The sequence below is a fragment of the Pyrus communis genome, chromosome 15 (genome assembly GCF_041283825.1).
Source record: "Pyrus communis isolate YQ-2024b chromosome 15, ASM4128382v1, whole genome shotgun sequence".
Taxonomy (NCBI): Eukaryota; Viridiplantae; Streptophyta; class Magnoliopsida; order Rosales; family Rosaceae; genus Pyrus; species Pyrus communis.
The window spans coordinates 40,383,750-40,402,062 of NC_142579.1; the positions used below are offsets into that span (position 1 = coordinate 40,383,750).

The window sequence follows — 18,313 nt, forward strand, 5'->3', positions numbered from 1 at the left end:
AAAATTGTATATAAAAACTTAAGCACAATGCATCGCAATGGCCAAATGGTACCACAATTGAAAAAACACAATGTGGACATTTTATTGAAAAGTCAATAGCTGTCGTTTCTGACGTCAATCATTTCCCATGAATTAAATGACACCTTTGGCTTTGGGTCACCAAAAAGCTGTCACTTTAATTTTTTATTAACTAAACTCTAATATGAAATTAAGTTTAGAGATGTAACATGCAACCAAATAAATAAGAGAACAATGAACAAGAAACTAAATATAACGTTGGGTAGAGTTAAAAGTTTAAAAATTAGTCAAAAATAGCGAGAAACTAGAGCAATATACAAAATCATACAATCTAGTTACAAAAAATAAATCAAATGGGACCTTTCTTCGTTTCTTATATTTTTAGGGATGTTCCGGTTGAAGAAAAAGAAGAGAATATAGGGCACAACAATCGTATCAAACACCGCAATTCTATATCAATTCTCAGGCAAGCAGTGGCAGGTAGCTATCAGCAGTCGGTCACTCAATCTTCTTGGATGTACAGAACTTTTTGACATCAGATTTCAATTTGCGTCCACGAGAGAGAGCTTCTAGGACCATGTCATCAATTTTTTGCTCCTCCTTCTCGTACACGTAGAAAACTATGAAGGCAGCGGGAACTCCTGGAACAATAAGAGAACAAAGAAACTAAGGGTCAAGGTGGGGCAAAATCGACCTTATTGATGCAATTACTAAAAGAATGAGTAATGCCGGTCCAATGGAATACAAGAGTACTCCGTCACCAATCCAATCAAGTCCGTACGCGGCTGAAATATAGGGTGTAAGAATATAAAATGATGGGTTCTTTAAAATTTACACCATATCAAGCTGAGAGGCTGAGACTAGTACCAACAGTTTCTTCCAAAAACAGGAAATTGGAAGAAATTTAAATACTATAAATTAAATGTCCTAAACATTGGTTTGTTCATTAATTACCCAAACCAATTTTTCAGACTCCCGAAGTTCCTACCATTTTGTGCATGAATTTTAATGATTTTCTATATAAAATTGGACAGACTTTCAGAATGTCAGACCTTAATATTATTCAAAGTTCAAATGAACTCCCGATGCCTTGAATTCTGTGAGTGAGTGAAATGGAGGAGAGATACCTATAACATATAAGTTCTGAAGTGAAAACGCTCCAAGGAAGCTAAGAACCAATAGGGTGAGAACAACCTACAACATCACCAGTAAATATAAAGTAAACGTCAAAGGAAGCGAGATGCAACTCTATAACTTACTAGCATGTGCATTCTGCACCTCTTCCGTGAAAATAATATACAGCTGGAAGCACAAAAGAAGATGGGAACGGCGCAGAAATACCTTAAGGAACAATATCCCGTCATATCCCTTGGCAAGAGATTTCAAAGTTTTAACAGATGCATTCCATGATGAAGCCAGAGACTTGGCAATTTGTTGCGACGTCTCTTCTGATAAACGGAAATGTGATGACTGAAGCTTCTCAATTTTGTATCCTAATCTGGAGCAGTGAAATTTTGTTTGTAGTTAGTAGTCAGTTTCACTTAATAATGAAAGCTGAGGAAAACAGCAGTTTTCAAACAGAGAAGCTAATGAATATGAATACAAGAAGGGCATAGGCCATACATCTTTTCAGGTAAACCAGCATGAGTGAACACAAATACTGAAGCTACCAGGAGAACCTTTGAAAGCATAGTAATAATTGTAGATTCAGGTACAATGAAGTTGTAGTAGATTGCAATCAAAACAATTAACGCCTTCAACGTCTGTTTTTTATCCTTCCAGAGTAATGTGTCAGCTACTGTCAAAACCACAAGTGCAATACATAAGTGCACATATACTGTTATTTCGCACATACTGAGTCAATCATAAGGATGTCATTATGCCTGATTTTAGTTAACATATAAGAAACATCAAAGTAAGATGAGTAGAAACTGAGGATTCGTACCCCTTCCACTTCCAAGATATATTGACGCTTTAGATGGTCCTCTTTTCGGTCGATGTTCAGCCCTCAAATGTGGGTATGCATCAATTGTCCTCTTCAGACCATCCTGAAGAAAGTAAATAGCACTGTGTCACAAGAAAGCACCTTATCTAGAATTTGAACACAAAATGTACAATGACACGATAAGAGTGCTTAGACCTTTTTAATTCCTAAGTGCTCACCAATAAGAGATATAAGTTTAACTACACATTCTGTATTTGTATATAGCACAAACAACATCCTAATCACAGGTTCAAATGTTCAAGGCGCGAAGGTGTGAAAGAGAAAAATATAAATGTTGTATGCTCTGCCAACTGGAGTGCTAAGTGCAACTCTCTTGAATTAAGTTATTAAACAAAGGACTTATCACTCTTTTTATGAAAAAATACTGAACCTGAAGTGATACGATGGGTGTGTAGCTGATTCGATCCTGTGCTTTCGAACACTTAAAAGATCGGGTGCAAGAGAGGAGTCTAATTCTCGAAGGCGTCAACTGTGGAAGCTTCATCCCATATGGGCCTAACAGCTTATATGTCAACTCCACCATATGTGCAATTGGCATCACAACAAAGGCAGGGATTTTTATTCTTGGCCTGCAAACGACATTCATTCAGGGAAAACAAAAGAGAATGGACATTGAACAATCACTATATTAGGCATTGAGGAGTACAGTGATTACATTTAAGGTCTCCTTAAAATGAAAGGATTACGAAAAGGAATTACCTTTCATAGCCAAGACCTTCTACAATAAGTGAAACAAACTCCCAAAACTTGATAGGTTCCATATTGGTTATAAAATATGCCTGCAAAAGCAGTACTATTTTAGGCTTTTAGCTAGAAATGCCACAATCTGTCTCCATATAGTTTAGCTTGACATCAATCAGACATGCAAAGTAAGTTTCAAAAGCATGACTATCCCATGTTTTAGAGCAAATCTAAGGTATCAAAACGTGAAGGAATGACTCAGTAGAAAAGATGCTTTTATATTTGTTTTTCTTCTCTTAACATCAGTTTATATTACATGTACTGTCAGATTATTCAATGCAACTTTGAAAGTTTATTTCCCCAGAAAGCTTACATCTCCCGTGAACTTCAGAACATGTATCAAACCAGTATCCAATAAATCTTTCTTGTGGTACTAAATAAATCATGGCGGTTGAATAATTCAATCCTCTCTTTATTTCATCATCTATTATACATTTATACTTAACACCACCCACCCTATCTTGTATTTATCTCAGGTGTCAAAAAACTTAATAATATATTGGTACCTGCCCTGCAGCTTTATCTGCAACTGTCCCTTCTGATGCAAGAGCTCGCTCTGCACATATATGCGCGTGCGCCACATTTTCAACATATGTGAAATCATAAATGTTGCTGCCATCACCAATGATGAACTGTTCAATTGAAAAAAAGAGGAGAAAACAATGAGCATCATATATCGTGAAAGGACTTAGCTGATAATGGCGTAAGGGAGATGCAAGACTAAAGTAACTGGGACCACCAACTTCCTTACCTTGGATACCCCTGCCCTGGCGGCAACAACCAATGACGGAACCAGCAACCTATCACCAGGTCCAAAGATGCTGCTAGGGCGAATGCAACAGGTGAGAAGCCCCTTAACACCATTTGCCTTGATGACCAATTCTTCTCCTTGGGCTTTCGTTGCAGAATAGAAATCATTGTGCTGAAATAAGTTACAACGTGCAACAATTCCGTAATTAAAATTGCATCCACACACATTCTTGCATCACTGTAAATACATTAGGAAATACTAGTACCTTAGGTGGATATGGCAAAGACTCATCCCCGTCAATAATCCCATGAATCCCATCGAAAACAACACTCGGGGAGCTAGTATAGATTAGTCTCTTTACTTTGAACTCAGTACAAGCATCAATCACATTCTGAGTTCCTGAACAAAATCAAAGCATAGTTTCAAAAGAAAAAAAATAAAACTTTGCATAAAACCCCAAAAGAACCCCAAGGATCAAGCATCAATCATATCCATTGATTAAACCCGAACTACGAAATTATTTACTAAACTAAAAACTGAACTTATCAAAAACAAGAAGCAAAAAAAGCACAATTCGGATTGTATACCTTCTACATTGACCGAGTGGTGGAGCTTGTAATTGTTGATGGACGAATTTGCAGCCGCCATGTGGAACACAACCTCCGCGCCTTGTAACGCTACAAGATTGAATGCATAACGCAGAAAATCAAATCACGCACACCAAATCAGCCGCCATTGATGCAAACTCAAGACTGAGAGAGAAACAAAGCTGACCTTGAAGAACTTGGCTCTTGCTGCGGAGGTCGAGGGACACGTACTGGGCGCGACCGGTGCTCAGGGCTTCGGCTAGAATGCCGTTTTCTTCGGAAGCTTCTAGATCAACGGTGGAGCCGAGGTCGGCGATTCTGACCCGGAACACATCGTATCGGATCAGCATCTGGACCAAGTGGCGCGCCGCGAAGCCTCGGCCTCCGGTGACCACGCACCATTTTTCGTCGCCTGACATGGCAGGAAGATGGCGGCGATCGGTGGAGGTGAAGGCAACGAGGATGGGAGAGTGGAAGTGTCACTGTGTGAGATAGTCAGCAAAGAAGGTGGACAGAAATTTACGGTGGGAGTGAGATGGAAAACCAGAGGAATCTAGCTGACGGTTACACCCGCCAATCTGCCCAACAGAAGCTTGGGCTTTGGTTTGGGCTTAGCTAAAAAATTAATTTGGGCTTTTCTGCTGGGCCCAATAATAGCTTTTGACCCAAATTTGCTTGCTTTTCCCTCCCATTTCCGTTGCTCCAAACAAATTTCAAATTGCTCCCCCCAAAAGTAATTCCTCTTCAGCTTTTCTGCTTCCACATTACATTCACTGGCAGATTACAGAGAACCACTCATTCTCTCGACGGAGTGAGAGCAGTGATCGGCACAGAATACTCAACGGAGAAGAGGAGCAAAACATGTCCTCAAAGTCGCAGCCTTTCTCTTCCACCAGATTCAACTCAATGATCGCCGCCGCCGCTGACGACGACGACTTTCAGATCCCACTCACCCAAACAGCCACAGCTCCCAAGCCTTCCAAAAAGCAGAAGCGCTCCAAACCCATCTATCGCGGCAAGGAGAACATTCCCCCCAATTGTTTCGGCAGCAAAGACTCGACTTTGGAGCAGACCCAGGGTTTCAAATCCTCGATTTTCGAGGACTGCAGCTTGGATTCGATACCCACAAGCTTCGATTGCGGGACACTCGACGGTGGCGGTCTCGCTTCTTCTTCTGCGTGCGTTGACGAGGAAAAGGAAAACGAAAAGGGGTTGAAATCAAAAGGGGGATATCTGTGCAATTCAATCGAATCTAGGTTAATCAAGCCTCGACCCGATTGGGATTTCGGTTCGGGTGATGGCGAAAGCCAGGATTTTGAGGAGCTCGATGTGCTGCTGAAGCTGTGCAATCGAGCAGGAGGAGAGAGTGTTGGCGTCAATGGAATGGAGGAAGGGTTTGGAATTGTGGAGGACGAAAATGGGGGTTTGGTGCTGTGTCCTCTGTGTGGGGCTGACATTTCGGATTTGAGCGACGAAGAGAGGCAGGTCCATAGCAATGAGTGTCTTGACGAAGAGGAAGTTCAAGCTCAAGACGTAAGTATAAAGTATTAATCTTTTTGAAGATTTTGGCTATTGATTGAGAATGCTGATTGTGGTAGTGTGGGGTGTTTTTCTTGGAGCAGGCTCCGTTTCCTGATGAGGAAAGGGGGCATCAAAATTCCGGGCAAGTTCTTGAGTGGCTGCGCAGCCTGGGATTAGAGAAGTACAAGGATGTTTTTGTTCAAGAAGAGATTGATTGGGACACTCTACAATGGCTCACAGAAGAGGTATAGAACGTAGGATATGTCTGCCTATTAACTCACCCTTTTGGTGACTTGATTTGGATTTTGATTGAATTACTCTTTCTTGTTGGTTTTTATTTGCTGTGAAGGATTTGTTTAGCATAGGCATTACTGCACTTGGTCCGCGGAAGAAGATTGTGCATGCCCTTGCTCAACTTAGAGAAGGTGCCACTACTACTACTAGTAGTTCAACTGAAGCACAACCAAGAAAAAGGAGAGCCAATGGAGTCGATATGCCCAATGATACTTCAGAAGCACCAGTTAATGATGTTAGTAAAACAGCTGCAAACAAATTGATCACAGATTACTTCCAGGGATTTGGAGCTGCTAGGAAGCAAGTTTCCACCACCTCTAGAGAACAGCGAAGGGTCGAAAAACGGGTGCCACGTTCTGGTCAGAAACGTGGTGTGGAAAACAATAATGCCACAAATCGGAAACTCAGGGATATTCCCTCGTGGTGTTGCATACCAGGAACACCATTTCGAGTGGTAAGTGACCTTGCAAGCGATTGTGAATGTCACTGTGTACTACACTTTTTAGTATGTATTGCTCTTCAGCTTTAGGATAAGTTATGGTGTTTTCATCCTCTTCATTTATAAGCCTGAGGCTGATTTTCTGACAAGTTCATTTGTTCCCATTTGCAGGACGCTTTCAAATATCTTAGACGGGATTGTTCGCATTGGTTTCTAACTCACTTTCATATGGATCGTAAGAATGCTTTTTCTTTTTCCATTTAAAACTTGTATTTAATCTTGCTTGTTAGTCCGGAAACGTACCTCATTTGGAATGATGTTAGTCCGGAAATGTACCCCATTTGGAATGATGGCAGCTACTACATAGGGCTAGTTATTTGCAGACATTTTTGGGTCAAAGTTATCTGATTTGATATGATTGCATTTGTTACTGCAGATTATCAAGGTCTAACGAAGTCCTTCTGTCACGGAAAGATTTATTGCTCCTCCATCACAGCTAAGCTTGTAAATATGAAGATTGGCATTCCATGGGACAGTATACAGGTTGTACCCGTCAACCAAAAGATGAATATTTCTGGTATTAATGTGACCTGCTTGGATGCAAACCACTGTCCTGGTTCGATAATTATACTTTTCGAACCACCCGACGGTAAGGTGCGGTCCAAACTTACCTTCTAACCTCACTCCATAGTATTCTTGTTTTCTTTTCTATGTTTGTTGGATAACGGTCCCGATTCCATGCGTATCTAGGCTGTTCTGCATACAGGGGACTTTCGCTATAGCGACAGCGCAGCAAGCATGTCTTTTTTGCAAACATGTTCTATCCATACTCTCATCCTTGATACCACTTATTGTAATCCACAGGTGAGCCTGACACATAGAATACGGCATATGTTATGAAGTTCATGTCTTTCCTTTATCCCCTTAGAAAATAGATTGCTCATCATTTTGTTGTTGGAAAGTATATACTGCATAATACAAATTTAGAAGCGAAGGAACGTTTACTCTCATTTCATTATGTTTTGCAGTATGATTTTCCAAAGCAGGAGGCTGTAATACAGTTCGTCATTGATGCCATTCAAGCTGAAACTTTCAACCCTAAAACTCTATTTCTGATCGGCAGCTACACTATTGGTAGAGTTCACTGCTTATCTCGTTTCTATCTCCCTTTTGCTTTTACATATCCATTCCAATGTGTTGCTCTATATCATTGGATTACTCCATAAAGTGGTCATTGCATTTCCTTTCTGTTATCTCTTTAACCCCCAGCTCATTTATTTCTCTCTTCCCATCCATGTGTTTTATCTCCATTTTGCAACAGGAAAGGAACGACTTTTTTTGGAGGTTGCTCGTGTGCTCCGGAAAAAGATTTATGTTAATGCAGGAAAGCTGCATACTTTAAAATGCTTGGATTTTCCTGAAGAAGATATGCAGTGGTTTACATTAAACGAACAGGAAAGCCATATCCATGTGGTCCCTATGTGGACACTTGCAAGCTTCAAGCGACTGAAGCATATTTCCAATCAATACTCGGTGAGGGATTTACCCTTTTCCTTATTATGTTACCTTGGTATGTAGACATATCCAGAGAAATGTGTTTTCAAAGAATAATGTAACTCATGTAGATATATAATGAAATTTCTGACTCTCTGAGATTTGCGAAGTAGCATCGTATCATGAACTTACATTTCTCGATTAAGCTACCCTTTCCATGGACTCGAATTCCACTTCATATTAGGCCAAGGGCAAGACTGAAGTTTCGAAGTGCTTAACTAATTCCTTTGTTCTTTAACTCTCAGAGTCGATTCAGCCTTATCGTTGCTTTCTCTCCAACTGGTTGGACTTTTGGTAAAGGAAAGAAGAAGTCCCCGGGAAGAAGATCACAGCAGGGTACCGTTATAAGGTGACATTTCCTCCTCTGCTACAATACTAAATTGCCTTAGATGAAACTTTTGACCATATCAAACATTATAGAGTAGTGATTCTCGCACTCCCGCTTTCTCCTCTTGCACTGCAGGTATGAGGTGCCATACAGCGAGCATTCCAGCTTTACAGAACTCAGAGAGTTTGTGAAGCTTGTTTCTCCAGTGGAAATAATACCTAGTGTGAATAATCACGGACCAGATTCTGCCAAGGCCATGGTTTCTCTGTTGTCATCTTAAATTTTTATTTATTTTACTAACTTTACAACTTTTGTAATTTTACCCTCAATAATAATGGATAACGTGATTTGTATTAGGGTTGTAATAATGGAACTTCTGGTTGTGCAAAGGTCCCATACGTAATAGAGGTTGACGGTAGGGAAACTTCCAACAGTTAGTGTTAGTTCTAGCATTCAAGACAAGTCATAATTCGGAGTCTTCGTTGTGATTATCCCCCAATTACATAGTCGTGGTATTACGGTCAACTTGTATTATAATGTGGTTTATATATTAATACTACGTAAAATATGAGAAATTGTTTGATGTGAAATCACACCTCCACGTCAAGTTATTAATCTAAATGTTACAACATGGATGGATGACATGTTTAATATGTTTTGGACTTAGAATATAGTGTTAATAAATAGATTCACCTGTAATAACATGAATAAATTATTAATATCACATAATAATGAGACAATCACTTTCAAATAAATTCTCTGTCAATTTATATTGCAACACGTAACTTAATAACACCAAATAATAACGTGATGATATCACTCAAAGTGTTTTTAAGGTAGAACTTTGCTAATGTATGAAATGACCTGCCGACTTTCCTCATTGACTACCAATATTAAATACAGATTGAGACGCAGCACCAAAGAATTTTGATCAACACATTAATATCGTTGCCCCATTTGAAGGAAGAACAAGTGAGTTATCCAACCGAATGAGCATCTTCAGCAAACTTAATCCATATTCCTCTTCTTCTTTTTTTTTTGTCGAGTCTAGTAATTGAATTCTTCACGAATAAGCCTCTTAAAACTACATTTTGAAGATGCAATTCTCCATACTAAACTGTTATTGCATCTGACTATTATTAATATTACACTCGAGTCTCGACATTAACAAGTGATACATGAAGAGTCATTTTCTGTGATTTTTCCCATCGATATTAACAGTTGTAAAGAGGACTTCACTAATTAAGCATTCCATTAACTTCTTGTACCACAAATAAATATAATTAAATGGTGATGACCATGGTAGATGAATAAAATAACAAGCCTTTTCTTTGAAAAGATTTTCCGATGTACCAAGAACACGGCCTGATTACCGGTACACTTAAAAGCATCTCCTTTGGTGAAGCCAGCTAATGGCCTTGAAGGGCAAACGCCCCCTTCCCTCAACTACCTTCTTTAAGTTTCCTTTGCTTTGGACTCATTCATATTCACAAGAAACAGAACAAAGTGTGTGACACTATCACTCGCATCATCCATAACCAGAACCAATTAATTTTCCATGTTCACCAAAAAAAAAAAAAAAGAGAGTTTATCAAATTTTTTTACAAAATAGAGAAAACCAAGAAGAAGAAGACTTGGAATTGCACACCCCAAAAATTCCATTCCATTATTGTAAAAAAGAAAAAAAAGAAAAAAAGAAAAAGGAATTCAAAACTCTTAAAAGCTCTCAACTAATGGTTGTTCGAGTTGGTTCTAGTTGGTGTTTGCATTAACTATTTTCCACCCACCACTTTTGATGCTCATATATATATTAACACTCCTTTCATCTCTCTCACAATCCAATCCAATCCAGTCCATGCCAATCCCACCCACCATGGCCAGTGAGCAAGATCTCCTGTCCACCGAGATCGTCAACTGTGGGGTTGAGTCGTCCGGCCCCAATGCTGGCTCCCTCACGTTCTCCGTTAGAGTGCGCAGGCGGCTGCCGGACTTTTTACATTCCGTAAACCTAAAATATGTGAAGTTGGGGTACCACCACCTCATCAACCATGCCATATACTTGGCCACCATCCCTGTGCTTGTGCTGGTTTTTAGTGCTGAGGTGGGAAGTTTGAGTAGGGAGGAGCTGTGGAAGAAGCTTTGGGATGATGCACGTTATGACCTAGCAACCGTGCTAGGGTTCTTTGGTGTTTTTGTGTTCACTTTGTCTGTTTACTTCATGTCACGCCCTCGATCCATCTACCTCGTTGATTTCGCTTGTTTTCGGCCTAATGACGATCTTAAGGTAGGTTTTTATTTAATTAATGGATTAATTGGTAACTTTTTCAATGACTTATTTGCATTGGTTTTCCATGTATGTGTATATAATATATGACTTTGACGACTTAATTTCAACATCTAATCTTTCATGGTTTTGTTGATTATGTATGGTGACAAGTTGTAATCATTAATTAAAACATTCTTGTATTTGTGTTTTTTTTTTTTTTGTTGATCTTATGTTTTTTGGTTTAACTTGTTTTTTGATATGGGAAAACATTTTTGGATTTGATTTTTCTTCATTTGACATATTCACGAGACTTGAACTTTAAATCTCTAATAATTAAAGCAAATACTAAATTTCACTACACCTGTCAGAATATTTAACTTTTATTTCCATAATTAGCTTATTTTTTTCCTTAATAAATTTAAAAAAAAAATGTGTTTTGTAATTGTAGTTGAGATGAATCTATTGTGTTCTCTAGCTGGTAGCTATATATTTCAAAAGAAATACATGGGATATATGGTGTTTTTTTTATGTCCTTGGTCATTTGTAAATTGGGTAATCTCAAATTAAATGATTGAATTGCAATTAAGGGGGATGCGCGCAATTTATTTATTGCTGCAAATGAAAGTAATTTGTGAGTACATGTTACTTTGTGATATTCTTAATTAGGTCTCTAAGGAACAATTCATAGAGGTAGCAAGAAAATCGGGCAAATTCGACGAGGCGAGCCTAGAATTCCAAAAGAGAATTCTAAATTCATCAGGCTTAGGAGACGAGACCTGCATCCCAAAATCCGTTATCATGTCGACTGAAAACACGGCAACCATGAAAGAAGGCCGAGCTGAGGCCTCAATGGTCATGTTTGGGGCACTCGACGAGCTCTTTGAAAAGACTAGGGTCCGTCCGAAGGACGTAGGAGTCCTAGTAGTAAATTGTAGCATCTTCAATCCCACACCCTCATTGTCTGCAATGATCATAAATCACTACAAAATGAGAGGCAACATTTTGAGCTACAATTTGGGTGGAATGGGGTGCAGTGCCGGAATCATAGCCGTTGATCTGGCTAGAGACATGCTTCAAGCCAACCCTAATAATTATGCTGTTGTGGTGAGTACTGAGAGTGTGGGGTATAATTGGTACCCTGGTAATGACAGGTCCATGCTCATTCCGAATTGCTTTTTTAGAATGGGATGCTCCGCTGTGTTGCTGTCCAATCGCCGCCGCGATTATCACCGTGCCAAGTACCGGCTGGAACACATTGTTCGGACACATAAAGGCGCTGATGATCGGAGTTTCAGGTTTATCAAATTTATTTGTCTTGCTCTGATTAATTTGTTTTTACACTTGCATCACAAGTCATAATACATTTTAATAGAAGCTTTGAAATTTGAGACCCAAGTCCCATAAACTAATTAATCTTTCGTCCTAAAAAATGATAGAGGTTTAGAGATTTGGATCTGCATGTCACAAAAGTGGTCCATGCACTATTAACAGGTGTGGTTGAACTTGAACTTGGCCCGTGACAGATAATATTTTGGTTCAATATATTAATCATGACAGATAATATTTTGGTTCAATATATTAATCATTTTTGGGTAAGAATTAGATGACATTACAAAAGGAGAGGAATCCGCTTTTGGACGTACTAAGAAAGAAATGTATGGTATCGGGTACCAATTTATAATATTCATATATTATAAAGATTTGATCAACATTTGGTAAATATTGTATTGGCTGATTTCGACTATGTTAAAAACATATAATTAAATTGGTATTCCCCAATAAAAATTACGTATATACACCTTAATTTATTTGATTAGATAGGTGAAGTGTGAATTAACCTTTTTAGGTTTTGACCTAACCACAACATGTGATGCAACAGGTGCGTGTACCAAGAGGAAGATGAACAAAGATTGAAGGGGCTGAAGATCAGCAAAGACCTAATTGAAATTGGTGGTGATGCCTTGAAAACCAACATCACCACATTGGGGCCGTTAGTGCTGCCTTTCTCTGAGCAGCTCCTCTTCTTTGCCACATTAGTTTCAAGGCACCTGTTTTCCAGGGGAGGCACTTCGGAGTTATCTTTAGCGTCACGCAAGAGACCCTACATTCCGGACTTCAAGCTGGCTTTCGAGCGCTTTTGTGTGCATGCAGCGAGCAAGACTGTGCTCGACGAGCTGCAGAGGAACCTCGAGCTGAGTGAGGAAAACATGGAGGCCTCTAGGATGACGCTACACCGCTTTGGAAACACGTCGAGCAGCAGCATATGGTATGAGTTGGCTTATTTGGAAGCAAAAGAGAAGGTGAAGAGAGGAGATAGGGTTTGGCAGTTGTCATTTGGTTCTGGATTCAAATGCAACAGCATCGTTTGGCGGTCGATGCGCCACGTTAGGAAGTCCTCGAGGAATCCATGGCTTGACTGCATTGAAAAATACCCTGTGAATCTCTAAGCTAAACTTGGAGATGCATGCTAAAGAGAGGAGGCCTAGGGTTGTATTAATGTATTTATCTGGTGAAAATGCTGGAGTGACTCTCATAAGTTTCCCTTTTCTTTTAATTTGCTTTTGTTTTTGTTTTTCAAATTACCTTTTTTTTAACCGAAATTAATTATGATATTGGCAAGTGAGGATTCTTAATTTGTAAAGTGTTTAATTTGTAAGTATTTGAATGTTTATAGGCTTGCAGTACTTCTGCATTTCTTTGTGGATCAGTGTTATTTTTGCACTGCTGCAAAGATTTTCAGATAGTAATTTGGAGAATATGCAAACCTTGAATTATTGTGATAAAGTTTACTTCTGAGTTCTATTTTTGCATGCATTAAGTATTATAGTCAGTTCTACAATTTAATTAACGTACTTTTTCTAACAAGCTGTCAATACCCTTCAAGTGTTCAACATACGAAGCCTTACCGTTAAAAAAATTATGTTTGCTTAATAAAAATTGGAGAATGAAGGAATAAGAGAACATAGAAATAGATGAAGGAAAAAGAATAAGATTAACTAGTTTTTCTACTTGATATGATTTTAATTTTAAGATATTTGATTACAAATGAGTTATCTCAATTTATATTCTCAGCAAGTAAACATACCTACATAATAAAAGGAGTCTTTTGATGTAGACCCAGTCAACAGCCCGTATTTTAGAGAAAACCCAAATTAAATATTTTTGTAACTAATAATGTCCGTTGCATTTACTTTGTTAGGGTTTAATGTTGAAAGGTTGCAATTGCGGCCATAAATACTTGAATACATAAGAAACAATTTATCGGTCATAAACCTATTGTTGAGGTAGAATAAAATATCTCTTAAACAAAACAAAACCTAAAAATCATTAACACATGGTCAATTGAAACCTTACGGAGGTGAGCAAATCTTATCTACATCACCTCCACGATAGGTTTCAAAACCTATATATCGACATTACCAATAGATTTGGTATCAAAGTCATCCACATTACCACCAAAAAAAACAAAGTATTTTGCGGACAATATACCTACACATTCGATATTAAGCTCATCCACATTATCCATATATAAGATTTAAATATAAAAAATTTTAAGCTAAAAAAATTAATTTGTTCCACATAAATAACATTAAATTAGAAAGATGATGGACAAAATAAAATAAAATATAGAGGGTAAAATAGGCTTGAAACAAAATAACAAATGAGAACCCTAGCTATTAAGTGACCTCACAATCTCACTATGGTAAGTTTTTAACATAGAAAGTTTCGACAAAAAAAAAAAAAAAATAGGGTTTTTTAACGTAGAAAGATAGTAAAAAAATGTGTGAATTTTTCCTAAAATATTCCAATGAAATTGGGTTGATATCAACTTAATGGAATTATGGCTAACGGTTCTAATGCGACCCTCTTCACAATTAACTACCAAACATTGGATTGGATTAAACTAATATGATCCTACTACTTATCCTAACAACCAAATAAGTCCTAAATGATAAACTGTAATGGACTTTGTTTTTGGCACGAAATTATGAGCCTCTACTTTTTGTTAGCATAAATTTAGGCCACGCACTTATTGCAACTATGTGATTAGTTCCCATACTCAACAAGCTTAGGCTATGCCAAAAGCACCTATTCAACCTAACACCTCGCACATATCATAGTATAAAACGGGAGTTTTACTACACTATTCCAACACTTGCTTCAGAAACCCTAATCCACCACTTGAAACGGTACCATGGCAACTAAAACTTGGCTCATCACCTTGATTCTAAGCACCCTTTTTGTAGTTGGTGCAGTAGGTTCACACTATAAGGACCCCGAGAGCGAGAGACTGAGGCTGGAAGCTCGTGACGCCATAACATTAACTGTCAATGAAGTTACCAACACCCGAAAATTTGTCAACACCATTCCCCGGCTCAAGACTCTACAAACCATCGACACACCAGTGCTAGTTGATTGTGTAATGGGCTTGATAAACGACTTAAGTGATGCACAAAGCGTGCTTAAGAGGCTTCGACATCTTAATAAACACACATCCATCACAACAGATGCTAATTCTTTGAAGAATATGGTGAATCACTTTGGAAGGTTCGATAATATGTGCCAAGCTGCGCTGAGAGATGTCGATCGGACAATTGTGACGATGCTGAGCCGGAAACTTGACGAGGTCAAGCTGCTTAGTGATGATGTGATTCATAAGGTTTCTCGACTCAAGCTTAATAATTGATCATTGTAATGCAGCTATGTAATACAATAAACTGATGTCCTCCTAATTAATTGTGATCATAACGTTGGTTGAGAGTTCAATTTACAGAAAAGGCTCACGTACGGCTCACAGGTCTGTTGGGCTATAATTTAACCCTAGACCGGTCCAAGCTTGATCTTACATTAGAGTGCATGTGCGCCAATAGGAAACAAATCATGCATTAATATGCCTCCCATAGTGGTAGATGAAAGTTGTCAATTTGGACTTGATTTGTGAACGGAATCAAGTACGGTGATGAAATTGATAATAAACCACACTGACCAAACTCAAGGCAATCATACGTTAAAAAGTTATCATAATTGTTAAAGGAAAGACACAAAAATAAAATAAAAGGATTTTAATAGCCGTAAAGATTCTAAGTATTGTCTCATGCTAAAAAGCTACAAAACCTTGCAAGACCTTATAAAGAGGTAAGTCACTCCCTCCTTTACCGATTGGTTCTAGGGTTGGATACTTTTTAGCAAAAAAATCCCTTAGTTATAAGCCGTTAACTTGTTTTGGTAGGGGTGCTAAGTAGTAAGACATCAATTTTTGTTGATTAGTTCGCAATTAAACCCCAAAAACTTATCATTGATCCCCAACTAGAGCCTACACAATGAATCCCTTTTTTTCTTCACTAAAATCATTATAATAAGGCCAAAACCATGAGCAAAGATCAAATTTTTAATATACAAGTGGGACAATGAGGATTCGAACTCAAAATGTCAAGTATAAAGGTGAATACGTTTAATCAACTGAGTTACAAGTTCTTTGATGTAAAGATTATGACATTAATAAACAACTTCTCTCTTCTGCATATGACACTTTGCTGCAATGCCGAATAATAATAATGTCTACGTACTCTGATGCAGTTTCGATATCTATCGGCCCCCCTCTCTTTAACATTTATTTGACCCACTATTGTTTGTCCAATAAAAAACAATTTCTCGTTTCTTCATTTTCTTGGCAAAAGGAACAAACTGACAAATAATACATTTTGAACATTGTAGTAGCTGACCCAAGACATCCTCTGGTGATCCTACTCCTCGTGTGTTATGCACGTTCTTGGACTTGAATATCTGGAAATTGTTAACAAAGACCAAAGGTCCCTTGTTTTGAAAATTAAACCGAGGAAGGGATCCTGGAAGTTTAATTAGCAAGTGGTTTAAGGTCAAAATTATAAATAAAAACACGTTAGTTTCTTTGACGAAGTTTTTTTTTTTTAAGTGTCTCTGACTTTAGTATTAATTAATTACAATATTTGCACGATCGACTGAGGCAGGTAACCCAAAGGGCCATCAAACCAGAATATGTTATGTGAGAATTATCAAATTCTACGTATATTCTCAAGTCAAATACCTGTTTACTAGTGGATTATATTTTATCTTAAGAGAAAACAAAAAAAAACAAAAAGAAGAAGAAGAAATTCAAGTTATTGAATCTTGACCCAACAGTTGCAATGTACTGGACAGGACCATAAATATGGTTGTTGAGAATCCAGGTTAAATGAATTCATATTAGAAATTTAATAAATGGGAAAGTGAGAAAAAACATGTAAAATTTAAGACAGAGTACTAGAAGCCTAGAAGATTGCCAATTTTCTTACGTGATTGGTTGATTTTTAGCTACGAGAAACACCGAACCCCACAATTGATTGGTCAAGTAATTCCAAATAATGCCTTTATAGAGCTTTAGGTTAAAGACGAATTCCAAACCTTTGTTTCACACGGTAGGCCCTGAATTTGATTTTTGGCGCTAGTGAATCACTCAATGGTTGTCGGGGAGGTTGAAATATTTTTGTGAGTCTTTTCAACTTCCAAAAAGATGAACTGTCGTAATAAAACCACTCGCTGATCCCTCTGTAAGAAGTGAAAAGTACTCTATATATTCTGCGAAAAAATTCCATGTCAAGGTTTACAATAGGGGCCATTTTTGTTTAGACTTGAGTTTACGAACAAGAAAAAGTTATGTGATGAGTTTTATGTTCGACATAAATCTATATGTTGTTTGATTGATAATCTATTGCATGTAATTAGGTGAGTTTTTTTTTATATTTAATATAAGAGTTTTCTTTTTTACAAACAATATAATATTTTACACTGAATTTCTCTTAAATATGGGGAGAAGGATTTAACTTAGGTGTAGATGGGAGGGCACATTACTCTAACCAATTTGGTTGAGCCCATTTTTGTATTTATAAGATAAAACTATCGTATAACCTCAATTTTATTTGTTAACATAGTTGATCATTTAGTGTTGTAAATTTTGTTGTGAATAGTTCTTTGTGTGAACTCGATGCGGTACATGAGGAAATTGCTTCTCTCGGTCTCTCTGATGAAAGGTTTGCAAAAGAATCAATAGCCCATTGACAAGTCTGTGAGACAAATTTCGGATTCGTCGTTATCTTTTGGGAATAGAAATACAAAGTTTTTTTCACTCTATGGTGAAATTTGAAAAGTTTCAGAACAATATTGCTGATAAAGTAAAATGTTAACTCTCGATTTGGAAATGTCTCATGCTTTCTCAAGCAGATCCTTTACAATTTATCATGTCTATCTTTCAGTGTTACAATTTTTTTCCAAAAATTTTCTTGTGGCCTTTTCAAGTTCTACTAAGAAACTTTGGGTCATTGTAGTTTGTACTTTTGTATTGGTTTTTCCGTAATCAGATTTGGTTTGAGGACAAGTCTGCTCCTTTGAATTATGCCAAGGGTTGGCTAGTAGCTTGGTTTTGTGAAATCAGTTTTATTGTATTTCTCGAGTCCTAGTTCCTCAAAAAATAGTTGATTGTTTAGTTAAGGTATAAAAGTTTACTCTTAGAGCTTAAACTTTAATTTGCTTCTAATTAGGTACACCAAAATTTGGCATGAAATTTAAAATTTGAAGGATTAATCCCTAAAACCTAAGTTCTAACTAGTAATTCTACACCATTAATAATTTGAGTAGAAGTGAGAGCTTCTCGAAGCTTAATTAAAAGAACAAATGTCTTATATTGAGAAGAATTTGGAAAAAAATGCATTTAAAGCGAGAGTTTCCTAACAAATTTCTACATATGTATGAGTAACTATTAACCGTTGATTAGTCTAAGATCCATGCCATTCTTAG

General features: G+C 37.6%; 3 protein-coding genes across 6 annotated transcripts; 2 read left to right on the top strand and 1 right to left on the bottom strand.

Moving 5' to 3' along the window:
• Nucleotides 1-246: 246 nt before the first annotated feature.
• LOC137733531 (3beta-hydroxysteroid-dehydrogenase/decarboxylase) lies at nt 247-4,686 on the bottom strand. 4 transcript variants are annotated; one of them, XM_068472677.2, is made up of 12 exons: nt 4,290-4,686; nt 4,103-4,192; nt 3,781-3,914; nt 3,516-3,686; nt 3,271-3,396; nt 2,723-2,802; nt 2,394-2,592; nt 1,964-2,066; nt 1,642-1,816; nt 1,360-1,516; nt 1,146-1,212; nt 247-659 (listed from the first exon to the last, which is right to left on the bottom strand). In XM_068472677.2, the coding sequence occupies exons 1-12, from the start codon at nt 4,519-4,521 to the stop codon at nt 517-519; spliced, it is 1,677 nt and encodes a 558-aa protein (XP_068328778.2). In that variant the 5' UTR covers nt 4,522-4,686; the 3' UTR covers nt 247-516. The 4 variants fall into 4 exon arrangements, with proteins under 4 accessions (XP_068328778.2, XP_068328783.2, XP_088541956.1 ...); XM_068472682.2 differs by having other exon boundaries at nt 1,642-1,813; nt 4,290-4,642; XM_088685830.1 differs by having other exon boundaries at nt 1,071-1,212; nt 1,642-1,813; nt 4,290-4,642.
• Nucleotides 4,687-4,815: 129 nt separating this feature from the next.
• Nucleotides 4,816-8,627, top strand: LOC137733521 (uncharacterized). The gene is made up of 10 exons (XM_068472669.2): nt 4,816-5,635; nt 5,725-5,868; nt 5,973-6,371; nt 6,528-6,591; nt 6,793-7,010; nt 7,107-7,220; nt 7,385-7,490; nt 7,678-7,889; nt 8,156-8,259; nt 8,374-8,627. Exons 1-10 carry the CDS (start codon nt 4,964-4,966, stop codon nt 8,516-8,518), a joined length of 2,178 nt encoding a protein of 725 aa, XP_068328770.2. The 5' UTR covers nt 4,816-4,963; the 3' UTR covers nt 8,519-8,627.
• Nucleotides 8,628-10,058: 1,431 nt separating this feature from the next.
• On the top strand, nt 10,059-13,288 carry LOC137733547 (3-ketoacyl-CoA synthase 10). Its single transcript, XM_068472688.2, has 3 exons — nt 10,059-10,522; nt 11,171-11,799; nt 12,384-13,288. The coding sequence occupies exons 1-3, from the start codon at nt 10,094-10,096 to the stop codon at nt 12,949-12,951; spliced, it is 1,626 nt and encodes a 541-aa protein (XP_068328789.2). The 5' UTR covers nt 10,059-10,093; the 3' UTR covers nt 12,952-13,288.
• The last annotated feature ends 5,025 nt before the right edge of the window (nt 13,289-18,313 follow it).

What these genes read in the sequence shown, in the direction of transcription:
- LOC137733531 (XM_068472677.2), bottom strand. Translation starts at nt 4,521, where the DNA reads ATGTCAGGCGACGAAAAATGGTGCGTGGTCACCGGAGGCCGAGGCTTC. An exon ending in CCACTCGGTCAATGTAGAAG is followed by an intron (nt 3,915 to 4,102) that starts GTATACAATCCG and finishes GATTTTGTTCAG; the next exon opens with GAACTCAGAATGTGATTGAT. An exon ending in ATATCTTGGAAGTGGAAGGG is followed by an intron (nt 1,817 to 1,963) that starts GTACGAATCCTC and finishes TGGTTTTGACAG; the next exon opens with TAGCTGACACATTACTCTGG.
- LOC137733521 (XM_068472669.2), top strand. Translation starts at nt 4,964, where the DNA reads ATGTCCTCAAAGTCGCAGCCTTTCTCTTCCACCAGATTCAACTCAATG. An exon ending in AACTCACTTTCATATGGATC is followed by an intron (nt 6,592 to 6,792) that starts GTAAGAATGCTT and finishes TTGTTACTGCAG; the next exon opens with ATTATCAAGGTCTAACGAAG. An exon ending in TCGAACCACCCGACGGTAAG is followed by an intron (nt 7,011 to 7,106) that starts GTGCGGTCCAAA and finishes ATGCGTATCTAG; the next exon opens with GCTGTTCTGCATACAGGGGA.
- LOC137733547 (XM_068472688.2), top strand. Translation starts at nt 10,094, where the DNA reads ATGCCAATCCCACCCACCATGGCCAGTGAGCAAGATCTCCTGTCCACC. An exon ending in GGCCTAATGACGATCTTAAG is followed by an intron (nt 10,523 to 11,170) that starts GTAGGTTTTTAT and finishes ATTCTTAATTAG; the next exon opens with GTCTCTAAGGAACAATTCAT. An exon ending in GCTGATGATCGGAGTTTCAG is followed by an intron (nt 11,800 to 12,383) that starts GTTTATCAAATT and finishes GTGATGCAACAG; the next exon opens with GTGCGTGTACCAAGAGGAAG.